This window comes from Schistocerca nitens, chromosome 5, assembly GCF_023898315.1.
Source record: "Schistocerca nitens isolate TAMUIC-IGC-003100 chromosome 5, iqSchNite1.1, whole genome shotgun sequence".
Lineage (NCBI taxonomy): Eukaryota > Metazoa > Arthropoda > Insecta > Orthoptera > Acrididae > Schistocerca > Schistocerca nitens.
In genome coordinates this window covers 653,134,328-653,156,978 of record NC_064618.1, presented here as the reverse complement: position 1 = coordinate 653,156,978, position 22,651 = coordinate 653,134,328, and the positions used below count along the sequence as shown (strand labels likewise).

Below are 22,651 nucleotides of genomic sequence, written 5' to 3'. Positions count from 1 at the left end.
AAAAAAAATGTTCTTTTCGCATACCATAAGTCCTTTTGAAATAACGACTCTGTACAGCTGGTGCGTTCTGTTCGTGTGTCTTTCCCATGATTAATGAGTTGGAGAAAATAAGTTGTAACACGGAAACAAAGCATTTCCGGACCCGTGCTCATATAACGTAATTTCTTCGTCTATGTGTGAGGGATGTGTCTTGCAATTTCTGCTGTACGTTTTTGTTACACCCTGTTAGTAGAAATTCATTTTTTATGACTGAAGGACAGGAAGATTGATACAGGGAAAGGAATGGTTGTATCATTCACACCAATTTGTCACTGAAGAATTTTATTGCAAAGAAACAAACACCGACAGTTCTATATTGCAGGTAGAACAAATTTAAGCAATAATGCTTTTTTCGATAAAACCTTAGCGAAACAAGGATGTAAAGTAAAGAATAAGGTAGACACCACATAGAACAACATTGCATTAAGACAAACTCGATTGAGTACACTTTAAGAAACATATAATCATCGAAAGGACCAAAGTACTTTACATATTTTTATATCTACGAGATTCATTCTATAGTAGAAGAGCTGCCTTCAAAATTCTTACCTGCAGTCACTGATTGGTAAGAGAGATATCGATATGGTCGTAATATCTTAAAAATGTTACTAAACTGCACAGTACTGCTGCTCTGTTGTTTCTGCTGCTGATGCGTTTAAGGAGACTGGTATTCACCTTGTGGGATGCGGGAAACCGCCTAAAACCACATCCATACTGGCCAACACCCCGGCTATCGTCGTCAATACGGCGGGTGGATTGAAACCGCGGCCAGAGCGCCCCCTGTCTCAGAAGTGGGCGCTTTAAGGCACACAGCTATCCGGCCTGGTTGCGTAATGCTATTCGCAACAGTCATCATATGAGTAACTTAGTATCTCAATGGCCAATGTCACCTACATTTTTTTTTTGACAGGAGAAGGGGTTCTTAAGACCATAAAAAATACCAGATTTTTTAAAAATCAGAGCAACAATATCTTCTCCCTTGGTAGCTGTAGTGCTATGAAACTTCAGTGAACTTACTGTGGATACCGTGGCACCCAAATTTCTAACAAAACGAGTTCATGTAACTTCTCTGAGATGACGCAAAATACACTGGAAACTTATTTATCCAAGATTTGAATGCATACGACCAAGTAGATGAACCTACCTCGAGTGCACATAAGACATGGATAGAAGAGGAAAAAGGTACACTGTGGGAGAGAGGCTGACAGCCCTGTAACATACAACGTACTCATGCAAGAAGATCATGGCTTACAGGTGTGATACGTTCTCGACGTCACCTAACGACAATCATAAATATGCGCTTCCACGAAGGAAACTTGTCCAGGCACATTGACAGGATGGGCAGTAAAGGCTCCCTAACAACTGGTCATCAGAAGGCGTTTTCATCACATGCTTTTTTCGTGAGAGTAAGTAACTTTCAAATGGCTCTGAGCACTATGGGACTTAACTTCTGAGGTCATCAGTCCCCTAGAACTTAGAACTACTTAAACCTAACTAACCTAAAGACATCACACACATCCATGCCCGGGGCAGGATTCGAACCTGCGACCGTAGAGGTCGCGCGGTTCTAGACTGTAGCGCTTAGAACCTCTCGGCTACCCCGGAGGACCTGTAAGTAACTTTGTCTAATACACTAAGCAAAGTAAAACTTGCATCAGAAAGTGAAAAAACTTCAAAACAAGCATTGACTTTCTAAGAGATTGTAGCCTACACCTATAATTATCAGCTCTTTATGACCTAACATAAATGTATTGTAAACAACAAATGTAGGCCTACTACTGGGGTAATAAGTTGGTTCTGTAACACATACAGCAGACACCAACGAAATTAAATCAGGAAACAGCAGCTGTGATACAACCAGAGGTGAGTGGTGACGAGATTATCATGTTTGACTCACATAAATCAGGCGATGTGGTGTGTGCCGACCAGCTTGTGGGGCTTCATTAAAAAGGGTTAGCGGTTCGTTTGGGGTACCCTGCAAGCGCTGATCACCTGTATCTTCTTGAACACCTTTGTGCTTAGCATCCAATTTTTTGAGGATGAAGTGCGCAGCTGCGAGAGTCAGTAGCACTGATAGTGCGATCGTAATTGGTACAATTACAAAAAACAGATATAATGGTGTGCACCCTGCCTGTTGAAGCTGTGGCGGGGGCGGCGTATTTGAAGTTTTAATATCTTTGGGGACGGAGCTTACACCAAGCATAAGCGGCTGTGCTGTGTGTCTGTCCAGGTTTTGCCAAAATCGGCCCCTCAGACTTGGTGGAGTGTGACACTTGGTGTCCCTAGCCAGAGCACGGGATTCCAGCGCGTAGAGCGCGGGCAGAAGCGTCACGTCGCATCGGAGAGGGTTCCCCACCAGCTGGAGGGCGCTGAGTCTGGACAGTGCTGCCACCTCTGCAGCAGACAACGTGTTCAAATTGTTGTTGCTGACATTGACGTCGCGATAGGAGCCACTGCTGTTGACCATCCACGACAGGTCGGATAAAGCATTGGAAGCCACTGAGATGGACACGAGGGCGGTACCAGCAAAGGCATCTGTGGAGAGGGTAGTCAGCAGGTTGTGGGACAGGTCGAGGTATCTCAGCCGCGACAGCCCAGAGAATGCGCCGTCCGCCACGTGCGACAGCAGGTTGTGCGACAGCAACAGCGACTCCAGGTTAGACAGCGACGCTTGCTCCAGCATCCGGTTGGAGATCCCACGCAGTTCGTTGTGGGACAGATCCAGATATCGCAAATGGTCCAGGCTGGAAAAGGCACCCACATCCAGCAGCCACAGGCGGTTGTGGTCCAGCAGAATCTTCTCAGTGGCTGTGACTTTCGCTGCTGCAAATACACCTGTGAACAGATAACACTTTTCTTAATCTCAGAACCTTGGTAAAATTCACCCGCAATCGCACTCCAATTGAATGTTATCAGCAGTAGCATCTCAGGCTGGACTGTGAAGCAAGTCCCCACATGTGATCTGGCAGCAGATGCATGAGCTGTAGCATCCATGGCCTTTGAAGACACAATCGCCTGGTAGCCTCATGTGATTGTGTTTCAGTTGGACCATCTCAGAAACTGTGACACTCGCCAGCTATAATATACGTGTTGATATGAAACACTTGGTGTCTTCAAGCTGTGTAATTTAGTGTAGGATTGGTTAAGAAGGTAGTGTCTCCTCATGTCAGAGAAGCCCACCAACGACGTACTTTGGCTGACAGGAAAGTAATGCTCCCAGAAAACATAGGCAGCTGCAGTGTAACTTCATATACTTACAACCTATTGAGAGGTATGTAAATGACCTGAGTAGCGATTCTCTACGACAGGCTGAACAGTCATCTGAGTTGCTCCTATTTAGTTTTGTTACCAGACCTAGTAGTGCTTTGTAGAATGGCTGCAGTGTCCTCTCCTCGGGCGCTCGCCGCATGTGGTCGGGCTGGCTCTCCCTTGGGCCAATGGTGGTGTGTGTCGGCAAAGGAAGCCCCGGGCGGAGGTGTCAGAGTCCTTTGAAGACGTTATGTCACAAAATCATTCTTATACCATACCTATAGTGCAGAAGACTTAATCAGAATCTGTTTCACAAAATTAATGACACACATTCAATAGATTATACTAGCTGGCCTATGTATGGACGATTTTAAAATCTTTTAGGGTTTCTTAGAGAATTTCGAGTATGATTATGTGGAAGACCAGTAAAGAGGAACAGAACCCACTAGATTTCAATATCCGGCCCTTTGGCCATCAGGTAGCCGAAACTATGACTGTAGGTGTCAAGGAAGTGACTCAGATCACTGCGGCAATCGAAATTCGTGACGCAAAGTGAATTTTAAGACCAAAGGGGTCACGGAAACTTCAGAAGAAGTAGAGGCGATTAGTGTTCGCAAAGGTTCAGCTACATTGGTGAGAACCTTGTGCACCAAAACGGAACGCTTGAAGAAAGAGTAATTGTTCTCGGAATCAGATCAACTGACCCCGAAACAATTTGCATGCTGATAGCCCGCCTCCACGAGAATGGCGAATGCTGTTGGTAGGCAAGTCTGCATCTGTGAAAAGGACAGGCGAAGGAACAGAGCAAGTAATCATGTTGAATCCTGAAGATAAGAGGGAAATCTTGCCTGAGGAAAAGCAAAGTATTTTGAGATCTGGAGTGCATCCGGTAATCACAATCAGAGTTTTGTTATGTGTTACAGTTTTGTTATGTGTTCTCAACATCGGGAGTCTGGTATGTTTATGGACAGAGACTGTATTTCAGAGTATGAAGAAGTAGGTTCTTGTCCATTTCTACATTTGCGGTGGACCAAAGTGAGAGGGGCAATTCTCAGAGTATGGAGGTGAGGTGATAAGCTGAGTTCAAGAACACATGCCAGGGACATCAAATACCTGTGTACAATTTCGTTGCGCCTAATTTAGCGTTAGAATCGTTAGTCAGCGCAGATATTTTTGTCTTCACAGAAAGCATTGTTGAATGTGTCTTGCATTGAAGTGTATCCGAAAATGAAGTGCTCTTCTACAAGCTTAAGTTTTGATGAGTATACTATGAGAGAAGGAGTTTTAATCCGTTGCCGTAAATCTCTTGCAAGATCAGAACTGCCTCTTGAACCAAATTCCATTGTGAGTGAGGACAGTTTTCAGTAGCACCAAAGAGGTGTGGATGTTTTACAAGAGATATAGGATCGTACTCAGCTTGAGTAGGATATTGGTGAGTCAATGAAGGAAACTTTGTTTAATGTGTTGCAGCGACATTCACCTATATTTTCTGATACTCAGAGACTATCGAAGGGTTCACATACCAGTTTAAGGGTAAGGAAAATTAAATGTTTTTTATTAAGCCATATCAAGTACCACTTGAATATAAAGAGAAGAAGGATGAAGAAATTGAAAAGAAGTAGCAACAGGATGTTACTGTACACACTGTTATTTTGTAGAATAATTCCTTGTTGGTGGTGCCTAAGGAAGGCAACTCAATTTAAATTGCACTTTATTCTCGACAAAGTAACACTATTATATTACCAGATACCGACAGACATCAAACATTACATTTATTGTTACAGAAATTTCTTGGAGTCAGTGTTCTTTCCTTCGTTGACCCCTGGGTGTAATACTGGCAAATTTAATCATGCCCCTCATGTCCAAATAAACGGTAATTTTGTATTACGATGATTATTATAATTTTTGGAAACTACCCTTTAAGCTAATAACGAGATCGGATGCCTTTATTTCAGGTTTTAAGAGCATCGCACCTGCACACATGAGAAAGAAAGTTTCTGCTTACGTTGGTGGCGTATTAATTGCGGAGAATTTTTGGGTAGACCACGAGGTCTTGGGAAAGCTTTGGACTGTCTTTGAGAAATTCTGAGTCACAGTTAAATGAGAAACAACAGAGTTAACAGGTCAACAGATCAAATTTCTGGTGTTTATTGTGACGATAATAGGGATTCAGAAAACAGAAGCAATCAAGTGTTCCATCTGCCAAGAAGTATATTCGTTAATATTTGTATCTTCCCAATTTCTATATGCATTCTGTAAATACCAGCATGAGAGCTACTCTGCTTCTCCGTGCACTGATGGGTAAGAACATTCAATGGGACTGAGAATATGGACTACAAGTCGAGTTTGAGACAGCCTCTTCTTGCGATTTATATTCTGTACCTCCTGATGTAAAAAAGACATTTTATTTTTTATCTATGAGCTCAAGGACTGAGCTCAGGGCTCAACTCTTTAAGGCGGATTCTTGCTTTTATGAGCTGAGTGCTTACGAAGTGTGAATGTAACTCTTGTGCTGCAGAGCTTGACGCTTTGACAGTTGTTTGGGGTTCTCTTGCTATTTATTGGCTGGGTGGTCTACGGCTGTACATATTACAGAACTATAAAATTTTTGATGTATGCTAAGCCAAGATATGGGGTCAGTCCAGGTGGACACAGTATTTGCTGGAATTCAAGTACGTTGCCTTTCAATAATGAAAAGGAGATTCGAGCTACAGAAGCACTTTCCTGATCGCCCATAGGGTCGAGTAGAAGCAATTATGACGACTAAAATTAAAATGTTTTGTTTTCTACATTGAAAAGCTGTGGTCTTTGAAGATTATAGCCCATGTTCCCTTCCAGATATAGCAACGATGCAGAACAGGAATTCGTTCAAGAGAGTTTAGACATGGACTTTCAATATTGGGACCACTTGCATATGTCGATAGTAGCCATCCACCGTGAACGTCTCTGACCAGACGCTGGTAACCGAAGAAAACCTTCCCACCAGGGTACACGCAGACACTGCTGAGCAGCCTTATTGGACGTGCGTTGCATTCTTGGGAGATTTTGTCAGCAGAACAGTGTGCGACTATAGTTTGGCATCTGCTGTTGCTGCGGCCTTGTGGACAATGCATGAAGTCCACAGCGTGGGCTGGAGTGTGTGCTCGAATTAAATCTGACAGCCACTCAACCATTTGGAGTAAGCAGTAAGCAAACTTGCCGTGGATATCCATCTCACCTCAGGACTGTGGATTTTATGGTGAGCACCCATTTCCAGGTATTACGGCCCAGAATAGTATGGGGTTTAAAATTAGAAAATTTTATTAAAACTCCTTCGCCTTGCTACACGCAAAGCGCGGTCACACTAGAGGCAGAGACAGAACCATGAAACAAACGGCATGTCGCAAGCGGGCCAGGACTCGGCGTGTTACAACACCACGCGGAGAGCTCAGCAGAAAATAACACGGAACAGAAAATCGACGGAAAAGTGACACGCATTTTCTTTATCTCGCAAGAGATCTGCAAAGAAACTGTACCTATTTCAAAGAACCAGTATCAGAGAACCTGCACAGCAGTTAAGAGCATGTTAAGCGAATATAACGGAGTAGGTTTAATAATGAATAAAAAAATAGGAGTGCGGGTTAGCTACTACAAACAGCATAGTGAACGCATTATTGTGGCCAAGATAGACACAAAGCCCATGCCTACTACAGTAGTACAAGTTTATATGCCAACTAGCTCTGCAGATGATGAAGAAATTGATGAAATGTATGACGAGATAAAAGAAATTATTCAGGTAGTGAAGGGAGACCAAAATTTAATAGTCATGGGTGACTGGAATTCGTCAGTAGGAAAAGGGAGAGAAGGAAACATAGTAGGTGAATATGGATTGGGGGAAAGAAATGAAAGAGGAAGCCGCCTTGTAGAATTTTGCACAGAGCATAACTTAATCATAGCTAACACTTGGTTCAAGAATCATAAAAGAAGGTTGTATACCTGGAAGAATCCTGGAGATACTAAAAGGTATCAGATAGATTATGTAATGGTAAGGCAGAGATTTAGGAACCAGGTTTTAAATTGTAAGACATTTCCAGTGGCAGATGTGAATTCTGACCACAATCTATTGGTTATGAACTGCAGATTGAAACTGAAGAAACTGCAAAAAGGTGGGAATTTAAGGAGATGGGACCTGGATAAACTGAAAGAACCAGAGGTTGTAGAGAGTTTCAGGGAGAGCATAAGGGAACAATTGACAGGAATGGGGGAAAGAAATACAGTAGAAGAAGAATGGGTAGCTCTGAGGGATGAAGTAGTGAAGGCAGCAGAGGATCAAATAGGTAAAAAGACGAGGGCTAATAGAAATCCTTGGGTAACAGAAGAAATATTGAATTTAATTGATGAAAGGAGAAAATATAAAAATGCAGTAAATGAAGCAGGCAAAAAGGAATACAAACGTCTCAAAAATGAGATCGACAGGAAGTGCAAAATGGCTAAGCAGGGATGGCTAGAGGACAAATATAAGGGTGTAGAGGCTTGTCTCACTAGGGGTAAGATAGATACTGCCTACAGGAAAATTAAAGAGACCTTTGGAAAGAAGAGAACCACTTGTATGAATATCAAGAGCTCAGATGGCAACCCAGTTCTAAGCAAAGAAGGGAAGGCAGAAAGGTGGAAGGAGTATATAGAGGGTTTATACAAGGGCGATGTACTTGACGACAATATTATGGAAATGGAAGAGGATGTAGATGAAGATGAAATGGTAGATAAGATACTGCGTGAAGAGTTTGACAGAGCACTGAAAGACCTGAGTCGAAACAAGGCCCCGGGAGTAGACAACATTCCATTAGAACTACTGATGGCCTTGGGAGAGCCAGTCATGACAAAACTCTACCATCTGGTGAGCAAGATGTATGAGACAGGCGAAATACCCACAGACTTCAAGAAGAATATAATAATTCCAATCCCAAAGGAGGCAGGTGTTGACAGATGTGAAAATTACCGAACTATCAGTTTAATAAGTCACAGCTGCAAAATACTAACGCGAATTCTTTACAGACGAATGGAAAAACTGGTAGAAGCAAACCACGGGGAAGATCAGTTTGGATTCCGTAGAAATGTTGGAACACGTGAGGCAATACTAACCTTACGACTTATCTTAGAAGAAAGATTAAGAAAAGGCAAACCTACGTTTCTAGCATTTGTAGACTTAGAGAAAGCTTTTGACAACGTTAACTGGAACACTCTCTTTCTAATTCTGAAGGTGGCAGGGGTAAAATACAGGGAGCGAAAGGCTATTTACAATTTGTACAGAAACCAGATGGCAGTTATAAGAGTCGAGGGGCATGAAAGGGAAGCAGTGGTTGGGAAAGGAGTGAGACAGGGTTGTAGCCTCTCCCCGATGTTATTCAATCTGTATATTGAGCAAGCAGTAAAGGAAACAAAAGAAAAATTTGGAGTAGGTATTAAAATTCATGGAGAAGAAGTAAAAACTTTGAGGTTCGCCGATGACATTGTAATTCTGTCAGAGACAGCAAAGGACTTGGAAGAGCAGTTGAACGGAATGGACAGTGTCTTGAAAGGAGGATAAAAGATGAACATCAACAAAAGCAAAACGAGGATAATGGAATGTAGTCAAATTAAATCGGGTGATGCTGAGGGGATTAGATTAGGAAATGAGACACTTAAAGTAGTAAAGGAGTTTTGCTATTTAGGGAGCAAAATAACTGATGATGGTCGAAGTAGAGAGGATATAAAATGTTGACTGGCAATGGCAAGGAAATCGTTTCTCAAGAAGAGAAATTTGTTAACATCGAGTATAGATTTAAGTGTCAGGAAGTCGTTTCTGAAAGTATTTGTATGGAGTGTAGCCATGTATGGAAGTGAAACATGGACGATAACCAGTTTGGACAAGAAGAGAATAGAAGCTTTTGAAATGTGGTGCTACAGAAGAATGCTGAAGATAAGGTGGGTAGATCACGTAACTAATGAGGAGGTATTGAATAGGATTGGGGAGAAGAGAAGTTTGTGGCAAAACTTGACTAGAAGAAGTGATCGGTTGGTAGGACATGTTTTGAGGCATCAAGGGATCACAAATTTAGCATTGGACGGCAGCGTGGAGGGTAAAAATCGTAGAGGGAGACCAAGAGATCAATACAATAAGCAGAGTCAGAAGGATGTAGGTTGCAGTAGGTACTGGGAGATGAAGAAGCTTGCACAGGATAGAGTAGCATGGAGAGCTGCATCAAACCAGTCTCAGGACTGAAGACCACAACAACAACAACAACAACGGAATAAGAAGGACACATGCAGTCATTTCGAACCGAGCATGATATTGTAGCCTCACGTTGACTCCCTTTAAATACTCGAGCTCTCCAGCTCTCAACAAGTTGATCATTGCGATCGGTGACGTTCTTAGTAATAGCACTGGATTTCATAATTATAATACTATAGCGAATCTGTGTCCTAGATACTCCATAAAAGTCTACAAACCAGCCAAAGATGTACCTCAGATGATGGTTGAGGGAGGACTCGACCCTCCGAGGGGAGGAGCCGCGCGGACCGTGACAAGGCGCCCCAGACCGCGCGGCTACCCCCGCGGCTCCCGACATAACTCTGTTGCCACTGCCAAGAAGTGTGTACCACGCAAGTTCACCACGTTACCGGGCTGTGCTGGACATGGTGACCACAGGCGTATCCGTGACTAGGACTAACCCACTCAGGACTGTAGGCTTGATGCCCGCCACCCGCCCACCGGATGTGACCGTGAGACTTCTGTGATGAACTGTTGAAAATAATCATCTACAAGCTGAAACTGACTGGAACTGCCCTCAGAACCCCACTAGAGAACTCGGGCCCGTACGTTGGGGTCGCAGGAGCTAGTGGGACGGCAAAGGATGTTGGACATTGACGTGGAGCAACAGTGACAATGGTGGTCAACAGGAGCATGCAAGTAAGTACCAACTATAAGCATTGTATGGGTTATTTGTTTCGTTTCCCTCTCCGAACTTAAACTCTATGTTTATTTTTAATTTCTGGTAGTGATCAGGATGGAATCAGGTATTGAGGGGAGGAAGTATCACACTGGGAGACAATTCAGCACTTTATGAGATCAATCAAATACGAGAAGATAACGAAGAAGTGGCTAAGAAACTTCAGACGTTATTTTGGAGGGAGAGAAGGGAACAGTCTCCTCCTAGTATGTCCTTACATGTCTAGCACCGCTATCCTCGTAATTTCTTTCTTGGGTTAATCAGTGAAGGATACCATGACTTATGTGGATAACCTACTCAACCACGAAGTTACAGGAATGGCGTGCACACCAACCGTTGAGTACAATGAAATTAACAGGGGATGCAAGGACAAACGTGATTTGCCTTGAGGAAATTGCCGAATGCTCGTTCCTTCTTGGATTTACAGGAAGTGCTGAAGGAACGCTACATCAGCAGTAACTCAAGGAGTATTACTCACATGCAAGGGAATCTATGGACAATTTTGTACTATTAGGGGGTTAAATATTAATACTTATAAACTGACAAAAATTGAAATGAGCGTTTGGCGTCAGTGGCCGAGAGGTCCCTTCCAGGGCACGTCCGGCCGCCTTGGTGAAGGTCTTATTACATTCGACGCCACATTGAGCGACCTTCGCCTCGGATGGGGATGAAATGATGATGAAGACAGCACAACACCCAGTCTCTGAGCGGAGAAAATCCCCGACCCAGCCGGGAATCGAAGCGGGGCCCGTAGGACGGCAATCCGTCACGCTGACCACTCACCTATCGGGGCGGACATAAGCTGACAGATAATGATACAACTAAAAACTATTTTTCAAGAGACAGGTCAGAGAGCACTAAATGCTTTCTTGCGGGATTTGACAGCTCCAATTTCCTGTTAAGTGTGAGTAGAGCTCCCCAAGTCAATAAACGAAGGTCTGGCAACTAAAACGGCTTTGTGATGACCAGATTTATGGTAAGGAGGGAGGCTTATAAAGTGGGAGTGACGTGTTATCGGCTTTTTCATACTGGGTGCAACTGTAGGATACCTCAGTGTGGGGAGTGTAAGCGGTCTGGACACTCAAAGTGAGAATTTCAATGTTGGCTTCCACAGGGACAAGTAAGATTTCACAGGATGGAGCTCTCACTGCTGTGTTGAAAACAGGAAGATTGTGGCCAATGCACAGCGTACCCAGCGAATGTGTGCTCAGGAGACCCATGTATGGAATAATTGGTGGATTACTGTATGACCGGCTTTGTGAGGAGAAGGGTACATAAGTTTTTAGTCGCAAGTCAGCGTGTACTCAGAATGAGAATTTTAATGCACCTTGCTGTAGACTGAATGTCGGAGACGGGGGTAATGTTCATTCTCTTAGTTCAGCATTAATGAACTTACAATTGGGAGGGAAAGACTTAGGGTCTTGCATGGACATGTTTCCTTGAGCTGGTATCATCTATGATATAATACTTCGACTGTCTTTTCTACGTAAGCATCAAACTAAAGTCGATACGAAACTGCGCTTAGTAGAGCTAGATGACACATCATTCTGTTCATGTACAACTCCTAAGAATACTGAAATGCCCCAGACCTTGGGGAAGTCACCTAATCTGCATGGAAGGTACCTTAAAATCAGCTTCCTGCATAAATTACTTCAAGGTACAGGAAAATTAGTCTGGGTTGACGCAGGAGCAGATTGGGTGATCAGTACTTTGTGTCTGGTAGAACCGTTAGTGGACACTGAGGAACTGGACAAAGTGCAGTGTTTTGTGCTTTGCACTTTGTCATGTGTCCTGGTTGTTGTCGGAAACTGAGTAATACCCATCAGAATGGAAAATTTTTGTTAAATGGAAGTAGAGTTATCACAAGCTGCAGTGATAGCTGACACAGAAGTACTGGTGGCGTAAAAGTTGGATAGGAGTTGGAATGCAGAACACTCTCAGCAAGAACATTCTGCCTGCTTAGCCACACTGTGAGAGAAAGTGTCACATTTGCAAGAAAGTGACGGGGAAGAGATGGAAAAATCGTTAGAGAAAAAAGTGAAATTGTTTAGTCCTTCCAGACCGTTGCTAGCAAATCCAACAACGCAGTATGGGATTCCTTCTGGGAACGAACTGTAAGTGTACAAGAAACCATACAAGTTCGACATCACCTGCAATTAACCATGGAAGTATCTACAAAAGTAGATCCATGAAGGGTTTATAGAAGAAAGTGTCTAACATGAGTGGGAGGGCGGCGGGGGGGGGGGGGGGGGGGGGGGGAAAGGAGCGCTGGCAACAGCAGTTATACCAAAGGAAAAGAGAAGGTATATCGATTCTGTTGTGACTATTGGTATTTAAATCAATATACAGTTACGGATTCAGACATTGCTGAACATTACAGAAACTTTAGATAACGTAGGGCACTACCATTATACTACGACTACAGATCTATGGAGTGGATACCATCAGTAGGAAGTGCCACTGGAGGTGACCCAAGTCTAAGTTCACAGTTCCGTCTGGTCAGTACCAGTAACACCAAATGCCATTCGTTTGAAGAACGTCTGGAGACATTCCAATACCTATTATATAGAGTACTACGAGACCTAAAACGAAAACATTATATACTGTATTTGGTTGATAATACATTTTTTCCTAAGGATATCCAAGAGCACTTAGTACTGTTAGAGGGCGTGTTTAATCCATTACAAGCACCACAGATAACACTGAATTTGAAAATTTTCTTGCAGGAAGTTTGCTATTTAAGCCATATTATGAGTCAGAGTAGTATGGCAACAGATCCCCAGCTCATACTGCTAGGTCGTCCGAACAACACACAGCCAGGCCAAAAGCACCACAGGCGCAAAGATGCTAGCGGGTGCCAGTGCCATAGAGACTCGCCACTTGGCGAGTTACACCAGCGCCACAGCGGCGCTTATGATGGAGATATCGGCTTCACCCCGGCCAATTGTTGGCCGAGTACAATCCGCCAACGACCGGACGAAAACGGACAGAAGCCTACTCGGAAGACAGAAGAGCAACTCTAGCCCACTTGGTTATAGATCTTCGTCCAGAGCTGACTTAGACAAGTGACGTCCGTTAGTGAACTCTTTTAGAAGTGAACAGAAACTTGTTGTAAATTGAATTTTCTGTGTACTGTGAAGTTTACCTACGATTAATTGCTCTTAGCCATTGAGGAACGGTTTTTTGTTTGTTGCAGACTTCATTATTCATCTAGTCGCAAAGATAGTAAAACTTTTAACTCTTTTGTGTAACGAAGTCACGGATTTGTTGGAGTGTTGTAGAACCTTCGTTACCGTACCTTGGGCATAGCTGTGTGAGCCGGCCGTGGTGTCCGAGCGGTTCTAGGCGCTACAGTCTGAAACTGCGCGACCACTACGGTCGCAGGTTCGAATCCTGCTTCGGGCGTGGATGTGTGTGATGTCCTTAGGTTAGTTATGTTTAAGTAGTTCTAAGTTCTAGGGGACTGATGAGCTCAGAAGTTAAGTCCCATAGTGCTCAGAGCCATAGCTGTGTGATAGTGGCAGGGAGAAATCGTCTTAGCGGTGCACTGTGACAGAAGCCGTTTCACGAACTCACAAACACGGCCTACCGTAACAACAGTGGAAACGCAGCCTCCACAGCAGTAGCGGTGAGGGCTTACAAAACTGGAGACGAGGATTTACAAAACATACAAGAAAGTGGGAATTTTCTAATTCTAGAGTGAGGAAAGAGATGCAGTCTCTTTTAGGTCTGACTGATTATTTCAGAAAGATTGAGCCAAAATTTGAGGCAGTCATGTGACTCCTTATGCATCTATTGAAGAAGGGGATAGAGGTTCACTGGACACAAGATTGCTTTTTTCTTTTTTGGCTGAAGGATCTGTTGACGACTGGTCCCATCATTGCTTTTGTAGATTGTCAGAAGAAGTTCATATTGTCTTGTGATGCCGGCAACTACAACTTGGGGCGCATATAAATAAAAAAAATTCATGCGGCAGATCACTCTATCCGAGCGGTTCTAGGCGCTTCAGTCCGGTTCCGCGCGACTGCTACGGTCGCAGTTTCGAATTGTGCCTCGGGCATGGATGTGAGTGATGTCCTTAGGATGGTTAGGTTTAAGTAGTTCTAAGTTCTAAGTCCCATAGTGCTCAGAGCCATTTGAACCAGATCACTCTTTAATATATCCTTCCTGACAACTACATAAGTCAGCGAAGAAATACTCCACCTTGGAAAAGGAGACGATCAGCCTGATTTGTGGTATCATGTATTTCTGTTGTTACTTGTACTGCAGATGCTTCAAAGCTGTAATAGGTTACACAGCCTCTTGGCGCAGTGACTATTCCAGGTTAATGAGTTTGACTCTGAAGTGTTACACCGTGCCGGTCGATGCCGACACATGGAGCATATTGGTATTTTTGCAGATGAATGGCGAAAGGCACAGGCCACTGACCTAGACTGTCAGCATTCCATGATCAAAGCACAGCTCTGTTCTGACTACGGCATGCAGTACAAACAAACCAACGGTGGACCATGTGGTAAATGTATAGTCGTGCCAGAAAGTTTTCGCGATGAAATACTCAGGCAGGTCTTTAATTCTGTCTTGGTAGAGCATGAAAATGGATAAACTGGAACACAATGTGTCATGGAGAACAATTGCTGGTGAACACACAGCACGGCATGGAGAAATACTTACGAATATATGTACCCTGTGTGCAAGGAGCAGAACTTAGTCATCAGAGAGTTTGATAGCAGAGATGATTGTAAGGCAGCCCCAACTCTTACAAATGATTGGTAACGTCCATCGTGGATTGTTCTTACAAATTCCAGCAAGGAAATGGATTTTAACCATCGCTGATCACTTTTTTTATTATGCATCTATGATCGCTATGCCAAATCAACAAGCAGAAGCAGTACCTCAGTCAATGGTTAACCACTGCATCCCCAAGTTTCTGGAACCAGAAATAGTGATAACCAATCAAGGTACTAATTCTGCGTCAGAGTTGACGAAGCAGTTATGTAGATTCTTACGGATTCAGAAATCACATACAAGAACTCCGCATCTGCAAGCAAGCTAGTGGGAGAATACAGCGAGTGCACGACGAAATAGACTCGAGTCAAGAATCCCACTGTTACGGCAAGCAGAACAACTAGATGCAAGTAATAACGAAGTGAGAGACCTAGGGATCAAAACTGTCAACGTTATTGAAAATCCTGAAGATAGTGAATGGTTCCGAAAGTATAACTGTGATAATGCTGACACAGAGCTCGACAGGAAGTTATGGGTCAAACTGAACAGAGCTTACATTGGGCATGCTCGATGCGCAGACTCGCTTTACAAATGGTGTGTTAGAGAGTCTCTGTTTGTCACTGTGGGGCTCTGATCCTAACAGTCAAGCACTTTAGAGATGAATGCCCCTTGTGTTCCTATCAGGGGAGTCGGAACGACCTCATGGAAGCTGACGGTACAGCGCTTATATGGATTAGGAACTAAGGTATTGACATTTAGTTAATTTTATATGCAGTGTTGTCTTTCTGTATTCCTGTTATATACATACACTAATGTTGTTGACCTGTAATTTTACACTACATGTGAGCCATTCAAATGAATAAATAAATAATAAACAGGGCGTGGCCACAGTTTTTTTTCGCGATTCTCAAGGAATAATCGTAACAGATCACTTGGAAAAAGGGAGAACCGTAACTGGGCCCTATTATGCTTCTTTTTGGATCGTCTGGAACTTCCGTTGGTTGAAAAAAGGCCAAAGTTGGCATGCAAGTAAGGGTTCTTTCACCATCCCACACATCCGCGATAGCAATGGCGAAAATGCTTGAGTTTAGCTTTGAATTGGTTCCTTAACCACCCTATTCTCTACAATTAACCCAAAGTGACTTCTGTTCCCTAAATGGGAAGGAATTGTCATCAAATGAGGAAGTGATAGTTGCAGTTAACGAGTATTTTCCATGGTAGAACCTATTTTTCTGGTGGGATGAAATAGCTGGAGGATCGGTGAACCCAATGTGTATCACTCAAAAGAGGCTGTGAAGAGAAGTAAGATAGTTGTCTGCAGATGAAACATTCTTTTCTTGCTTTTTTACGAGACTTATCCAACCACCTTATGCTACGTGTGTTTTATTTGTTTACTCTACGGTATTCACACGTACACAAAGCACCTAATGATTTTATTTTGATGCGTATCTAGTAGAAGTTATGTCCGCCAGGCTAGCTCTGCTTGCCGAGAGGGAAGGCGTGTCCGCCCGGCGGATTAGTGTCGAGGTCCGGTGTGCCGGCCAGCCTGTGGATGGTTTTTCATGAGGTTTTCCATCTACCTCGGTGAATGCGGGCTGGTTCCCCTTAATCCGATTCCGTTACACTATGTCGTCGATTGCTGCACAAACACTTTCTCCACGTACGCGCACACCATAATTACTCTACCACGCAAACATTTGTGGTTACACATGTCTGGTATGAGCGGTTCCCGGAGGGGAGAGGGGGGGGGGGGTCAACTGGGGGCCGGGGACCACACAATAACCCTGGGTTCGGTGTGGGGCGGTGGTGTGATGGGTGGACTGCTGTGGCCTGTTGTGGGGTTGTGAACCACTGACAGCTATGGCAGGAGGAAGCCTCTCCGTCGTTTCCAGGTCCCCGGTTTAAATACACAATAGTAGGTTATTGTTACGCATCTAGGTAATGCTTTTGCTCCTTTATGGTTATTGTGTATGACGCTGCAACTAATGTAGATTTCATATGTTCTTGAATTCTGTCTCATTTGGATTGGTTTTACGTTATACAGGGCCTTACAATTACCTTGAGCAACCCAAATAACTTTTTATCTAGAAGCAAATTAAAAGAATTAACATACAAATATTGTTTAGCCCCTGGAGAACATTAACCTGCTTGATTCTCTTAATTTGTAAGAAAGATATGAAATACTTACTTTTTTTTCAAACAGCACCCCATATTTTTCACATGTTCAAAACTGTATCACAGTATTCCCCTTACGTAAACATGGCGTTAGGAGAAACGTAACACAAGACTGACTTTGACTCGCCTGTGGTAACACAAAGGGCAGATACCAGAAGTAACATAACTCGTACACTCACTGGAGTCAAAGTCATTGTTGTTTTACATTTTCATTAACGGCATGTTTATGTGAGTGGAACATTGCGACATTGGTTTGAAGAGATCGTGAGGAGAGAAAGTATTACTGAATAAAATGGGTAGGAAGCTATTTATAAAATGGTTACTATTGTTCGCATCATAGTATCGAATAAAATTACAATAAAGGCGATCATTCTTTTAAATGTCCTCCCGGATAGATAAATAACATCTACCTGATACCTTCTATTTTTCCTTTCTTGTAGACGTAAACTTATTTGCGATGCGATCAAGAGAAATGAGAGCAGTTGCACTTGACAATGGTGAAAATCTCAAAACCGAACTCTAGTGGATATAATTTAAAAATAATTAAGTCAACTCCACTTTCTTCGTGGACGTTATTGTCAAATGTTGTTGTCTTTCTCTGAATTTATTGAGGCATCATTGCGCAGAAGTATGAAGTCGCCAGATTGTAGAGGATGTTAGGTGCACTTCTTAGATAAAGATTTAAAATTTAGTAAATGGTAAAGTCCAGTTCACACTGACCGCCACGTCACTTACCATCAAAACGTTCCGCAATGCATTTCAAACGGCTGCATCGACACTGCCCGTCGCTTCACGTGACTTCACATCACGGTAGCGTCAATGTTTTTCGTGAAGGAAGATTTGACGGCTGACGTCAACGTTCGTTGTTGATCACCTGACCCCCGACCCCGGTTCCATCTGATACTCAGCAGTGGCTCATCATCCATACTTTGCTTCGTCGTGATTTCCGTGGTGAAAATCAATCGATATTTGTAATTTTTTATTTGTTGCAGATTGTTCCTTGTTGATACACAGCCGTGGCTCATCATCCATACTTTGTATTGACGTGATTTTCGTGGTTGATATCAGTTGATATTCCATATTTTTTTATTTGTCGTAAATTGTCTCGTTTTGTTATTTCTTGTCTTAAAATTTATAATTTTATAATGAACGTCGAAAGATTAATTGAAGCAAAGAGTCAGCAGTCTGAATTTTATGACATAAGCAATAGGAGGTACTCAGACTAATTAAGAAAGAAGCATTGCTGAATGAATAAAGACAGCGTGACGTCTGATTCCAAAACATCTTAAACATTTTCACATTTGCGTTGCAATTATCATTTGCTAGAAACGGATTTTTAATAGCTCTTCTAAACTACTTTTACAAAGTGGATTTTTACTCACGTCGTTGAGTAATATTTTACAGTAAAATGGGTTGCAGTATGGCTGCACTCTAAAGGGAAAAAGCATTGTGTGTAGAATCAAACTGACTAGTAAGTGGAAATTATTTGTATGTTCTCAGGCATTTGCAAAGTTTGGCAAAGGAATGGAGTGAAATCTTCAGACGCTGAAACAGTGGCAACATGCTTTCTTTGTGAAGTAGATTTCAATTAAGCTATTAGAGTTGTTTATTTACTTATGTAATTGTGGAAGGCTTATATACTGTTAAGCAGCTCTGTGGAATGTGTTCAACAGTTTTGCTGGCACCAGTGATCAACATTTATGTGATTTCATTAGCTAACCCCAGTACAAATAAGGTACATAAACTATTAAAAGCTGTATATAAAAAATAAAGAAAACCAATAAATCTTGATATAGATATGCAGATTGCACAAAAATTTGCACTGGACTGGCAACTAAACTTAACCTTAAACAAATTAATTTTTCCCAGGGTGTGATAGCAGTTCGTACCACTGACTTCCTTTTAGCAATCCTGGGTGCAGTTTGATATAAGTGGAAAAATGGGTGGTTCGATGTTCTAAAATATTTATAAAATACAAATTCCTCTTCCTTGAGCTCCTTGCAGTGTGTTCGAAATTCCCCTTCTGTACCATGCAATAACATTTTTCGGACTCACACTTTTTTTTATGTTTTTTCGCACTGCTGTCTTCTCCTCTGATGTATAAGCTGTCACTGCAAGCTGCAAACCGTATGAGTCCGATAAATGTCATTTTCGTACACATGTGGACTCCAGGATCCCGTATACAAGCAACCGCGTGTAAAAACAGTTGAGAATCACCTTGCGAAGACAGAAATTCCCGCCAGATAACAGCTTGTAAGTAGGCTGTTTAGGTTTTTATGTAGGTAACGCCACGTAGCGCTCTGTATGAAAATCACTGACTGTGCTGTGTGAAGTCTGTGGCTGGTTGGCATTGTTGGAATAGTCGCTATTGTAGTGTTGGGCAGTTGGATGTGATCAGCGCGTAGCGTTGCGCAGTTGGAGGTGAGCCGCCAGCAGTGGTGGATGTGGGGAGAGAAATGGCAAAATTTTTAGATCGGACGATCTGGATGTGGGTCCATCAGAAAGAGTAAATTTGTAATATTGGATATCATGAACTGATATATATATGATGACTTTGGAACATTATTAAGGTAAATACATTGTTTGTTCTCCATCAAAATCTGTCATTTGCTAACTAAGCCTATCAGTTGTTAGTGCCTTCAGTAGTTAGAATCTTCTATTTAGCTGTCAGTATTGGCGCTCGCTGTATTGCAGTAGTTTGAGTAACAAATATTTTTGTGAGGTAAGTGATTCATGAAAGGTATAGGTTATTGTTAATCAGGGCCATTCTTTTGTAGGGATTTATGAAAGTCAGATTGCGTTGCGCTAAAAATATTGTGTGTCAGTTTAGTGATGATCAGAATAAGTAAAAAGTGAAATGTCTCAGTACGTTCAGTTTTGCTTAGCTGTTTGAAAATCAAATGAGGTTTATCGGCACAGTCATTCACTAATTTTTCTAAGGGAACGTTGCAAGCTGAGGACAACTGTGCGAGTTGAGAACATGTGACGTTTGACTTGACGTGATGGACGGTGCGAATACCCCCTCACGTGACAGTGCTAGAGGTCGTGCGGTAGCGTTCTCGCTTCCCGCGCCTGGTTCCCGGGTTCGATTCCCGGCGGGGTCAGGGATTTTCTCTGCCTAGTGATGACTGGGTGTTGTGTGATGTCCTTAGGTTAGTTAGGTTTAAGTAGTTCTAAGTTCTAGGAGACTGATGACCATAGATGTTAAGTCCCATGGCGCTCAGAGCCATTTTGACAGTGCTAGGAGGTGGCTGTGCCATGACGGCCAATGTGTATTAGCCTTAAAGCAACAAAGCGAAAAATGATAGTAGCTTACCGTTATCAATTCTTTCTATGCTGTTGTTGGAGAGCACAATGGTGGTGACAGAGTGGTTGAAGCCTTCCTGTGGGACCACTCGCAGAGTGGCACTGCTGCAGTTGGCAACACTGTGCGTCGGACAGGTGCAATTTTGAGGACAGGGCGAGCAGTCGAGCCTCTCGAGGACGGCCTGCCAGAAGAGGTCTGGGGAATCCCCGCAGTTGGTATCCCTAGCGAGCCGCATGCGCTCCAGCTGCCGGTAGGTGCCCAGCTGGCTGCAGTCGCAACGCAGTGGGTTCCCTTCGACCTGCAGTCGCTTCAGGCCATCCAGACGCAGGCGTGCCACCCCTGAAACATCACCGGCCGGTGGCTTCGGGCTCAGGACGTGCCTCAGTGCGCAGTGATCCAGGTAGAGCTCTCTGAACGCCGGGGGTGGCGCTACACCGTCGAATGTGTGCAAGGGGTTGTGGGAGAGTATGAGCCGCTGCAGTCGCCAGCACCGCCTGAAGGGGAACATGGACAGCGCCGTCAGCGCGTTGTGGGACAGGTCCAGCTCGATCAGTTCCGGCTGGGCGAAGAACGCTTCCGGGTCGACACGGGATATCCGGTTGTGGTCGAGTAACACCTGCTGCAACACCCTCACTTTCGTTTTGTGGAACACAGAAGCTTCAAGCGCTTCTACTCTGTTGTTTGACAATATGATTCTCCTCGTGTCGATGTCGAAACCGTCGGTCGAGATACGAGTCAGCTCGCGATTAGAACAGTCGACGACCGCCAGGCCGTCACATTCACAAGGACGTGGACAAATGAATTCTGACATGGCAACTCCAGCCGTCGTCACAAAGATTAAAGTCAAGCTGATCATCTTCGTGTAGGTTCACTTGTGTTAAATTAGATATAGAGTTCAATACGTCATAAAGCTCGTCTTTATCTGCACAACACCGGAACAAAAGCGACATAAGACAGGATCATAATAATTTTTTTTAACCGAAATTTTACAACCGAATTGTGCTCCGTCTGCCGTTAACAGAGGTCCGCTTGCGACTGCTCGTATCAGGAAGTGCGCTTAGCTATCTTATCGCCATTCTAGCAAATATTGAAGATACCACTTTTCCCTTCTTTTTGATAGATTGTATTGGCGATACATGACACAGGAGTAATTTGTGAATAAAACCGTCTACATCGCCTAACGCACCTTAATAAATTTCTTTATTTATTACGTCGCTTCTGGTGATGCCATAATGAGGCCAAAACCCAGGAGTTGTACAAGGAGCCTGACTGCCAGTGCCAACAAAGAAAGGAAACGATGTCGAACACTTATCAGAAGCCTCAAACTTCTCGTCATATTTGACTAAATAGCCAGTACATAATTTAAAAAGGCACATATTGTTTTCACGTGCGCGTCTAGCACAAATACAATCCAGTAGTGCATTAATTACGTTCATTAGTAATAGACATACAGAAGGCTACCATATCACAGCACAGGTACAGCTGAGTGCCAGAAAATGATCGACAGTCGAAATTTTGCTAATAATGCAGACAATAAATAGATTACGGCCACCTTGGACCATATTTTCATTCTTAAAACATATTCCGGCTGTGGACCGCCACGAGAGCAAAAATTGTAGTATCAATGAAACATACGCCTAAGCGGTTAGTACACTCTGGCAATACAGGTAGCGGCTTAGTCGGCAGCATAATAAAACGGGACATGCTCTGGGTACGACAGTAACAGGAAGAAAACCGAGGTAATAGTGTACGCAGCGAGCGCATATGCAGGATGACTTAAACTTGAACAAAAGCTCTGGAAGAACTGGAGAGATTCTCTTATGTAACCGGCACAGATTAAATAAAGTAGGAAGTTTCAAGGAAATCATAGTAGCAACGACTGCAAAAGACAAAAGAACTTTCTATGCAAAATAAACGGCTACTGACATCCAAAAATATAAATATGAAAGAGATTCGTCGAAGGACTTGCTCGGACCACAACTGCGTTTGTTACGATGTATGAACACAGGGGTAGAGACGGATGAAACCTTCAGTCTACACGAAAATTTTAAGCTACAGGTGACGTGATCATGATCCGATGGATCGAAGGGTAGAGAATTAGGCATGTTGTAAAGAGTCAAAGTTGAAAAAATATGTATTATAGAGCACATTGAAACAGAGAAATAGAGTATTTAAGCACTTACTACGA

The 22,651-nt window shown here is 43.2% G+C and overlaps 1 protein-coding gene across 1 annotated transcript; it reads right to left on the bottom strand.

The window, feature by feature from the left end:
• Positions 1–345: 345 nt before the first annotated feature.
• LOC126260811 (chondroadherin-like protein) lies at positions 346–21,477 on the bottom strand. The gene is made up of 2 exons (XM_049958179.1): positions 20,473–21,477; positions 346–2,874 (listed from the first exon to the last, which is right to left on the bottom strand). Exons 1-2 carry the CDS (start codon positions 21,317–21,319, stop codon positions 1,922–1,924), a joined length of 1,800 nt encoding a protein of 599 aa, XP_049814136.1. The 5' UTR covers positions 21,320–21,477; the 3' UTR covers positions 346–1,921.
• Between the last annotated feature and the right edge of the window lie 1,174 nt (positions 21,478–22,651).

Excerpts from the sequence above, each read along its gene's own strand:
- LOC126260811 (XM_049958179.1), bottom strand. The coding sequence starts at position 21,319 with ATGATCAGCTTGACTTTAATCTTTGTGACGACGGCTGGAGTTGCCATG. Across the intron at positions 2,875-20,472 it reads CATAGAAAGAATTGATAACG|GTGTATTTGCAGCAGCGAAA; the intron begins GTAAGCTACTAT and ends ATCTGTTCACAG.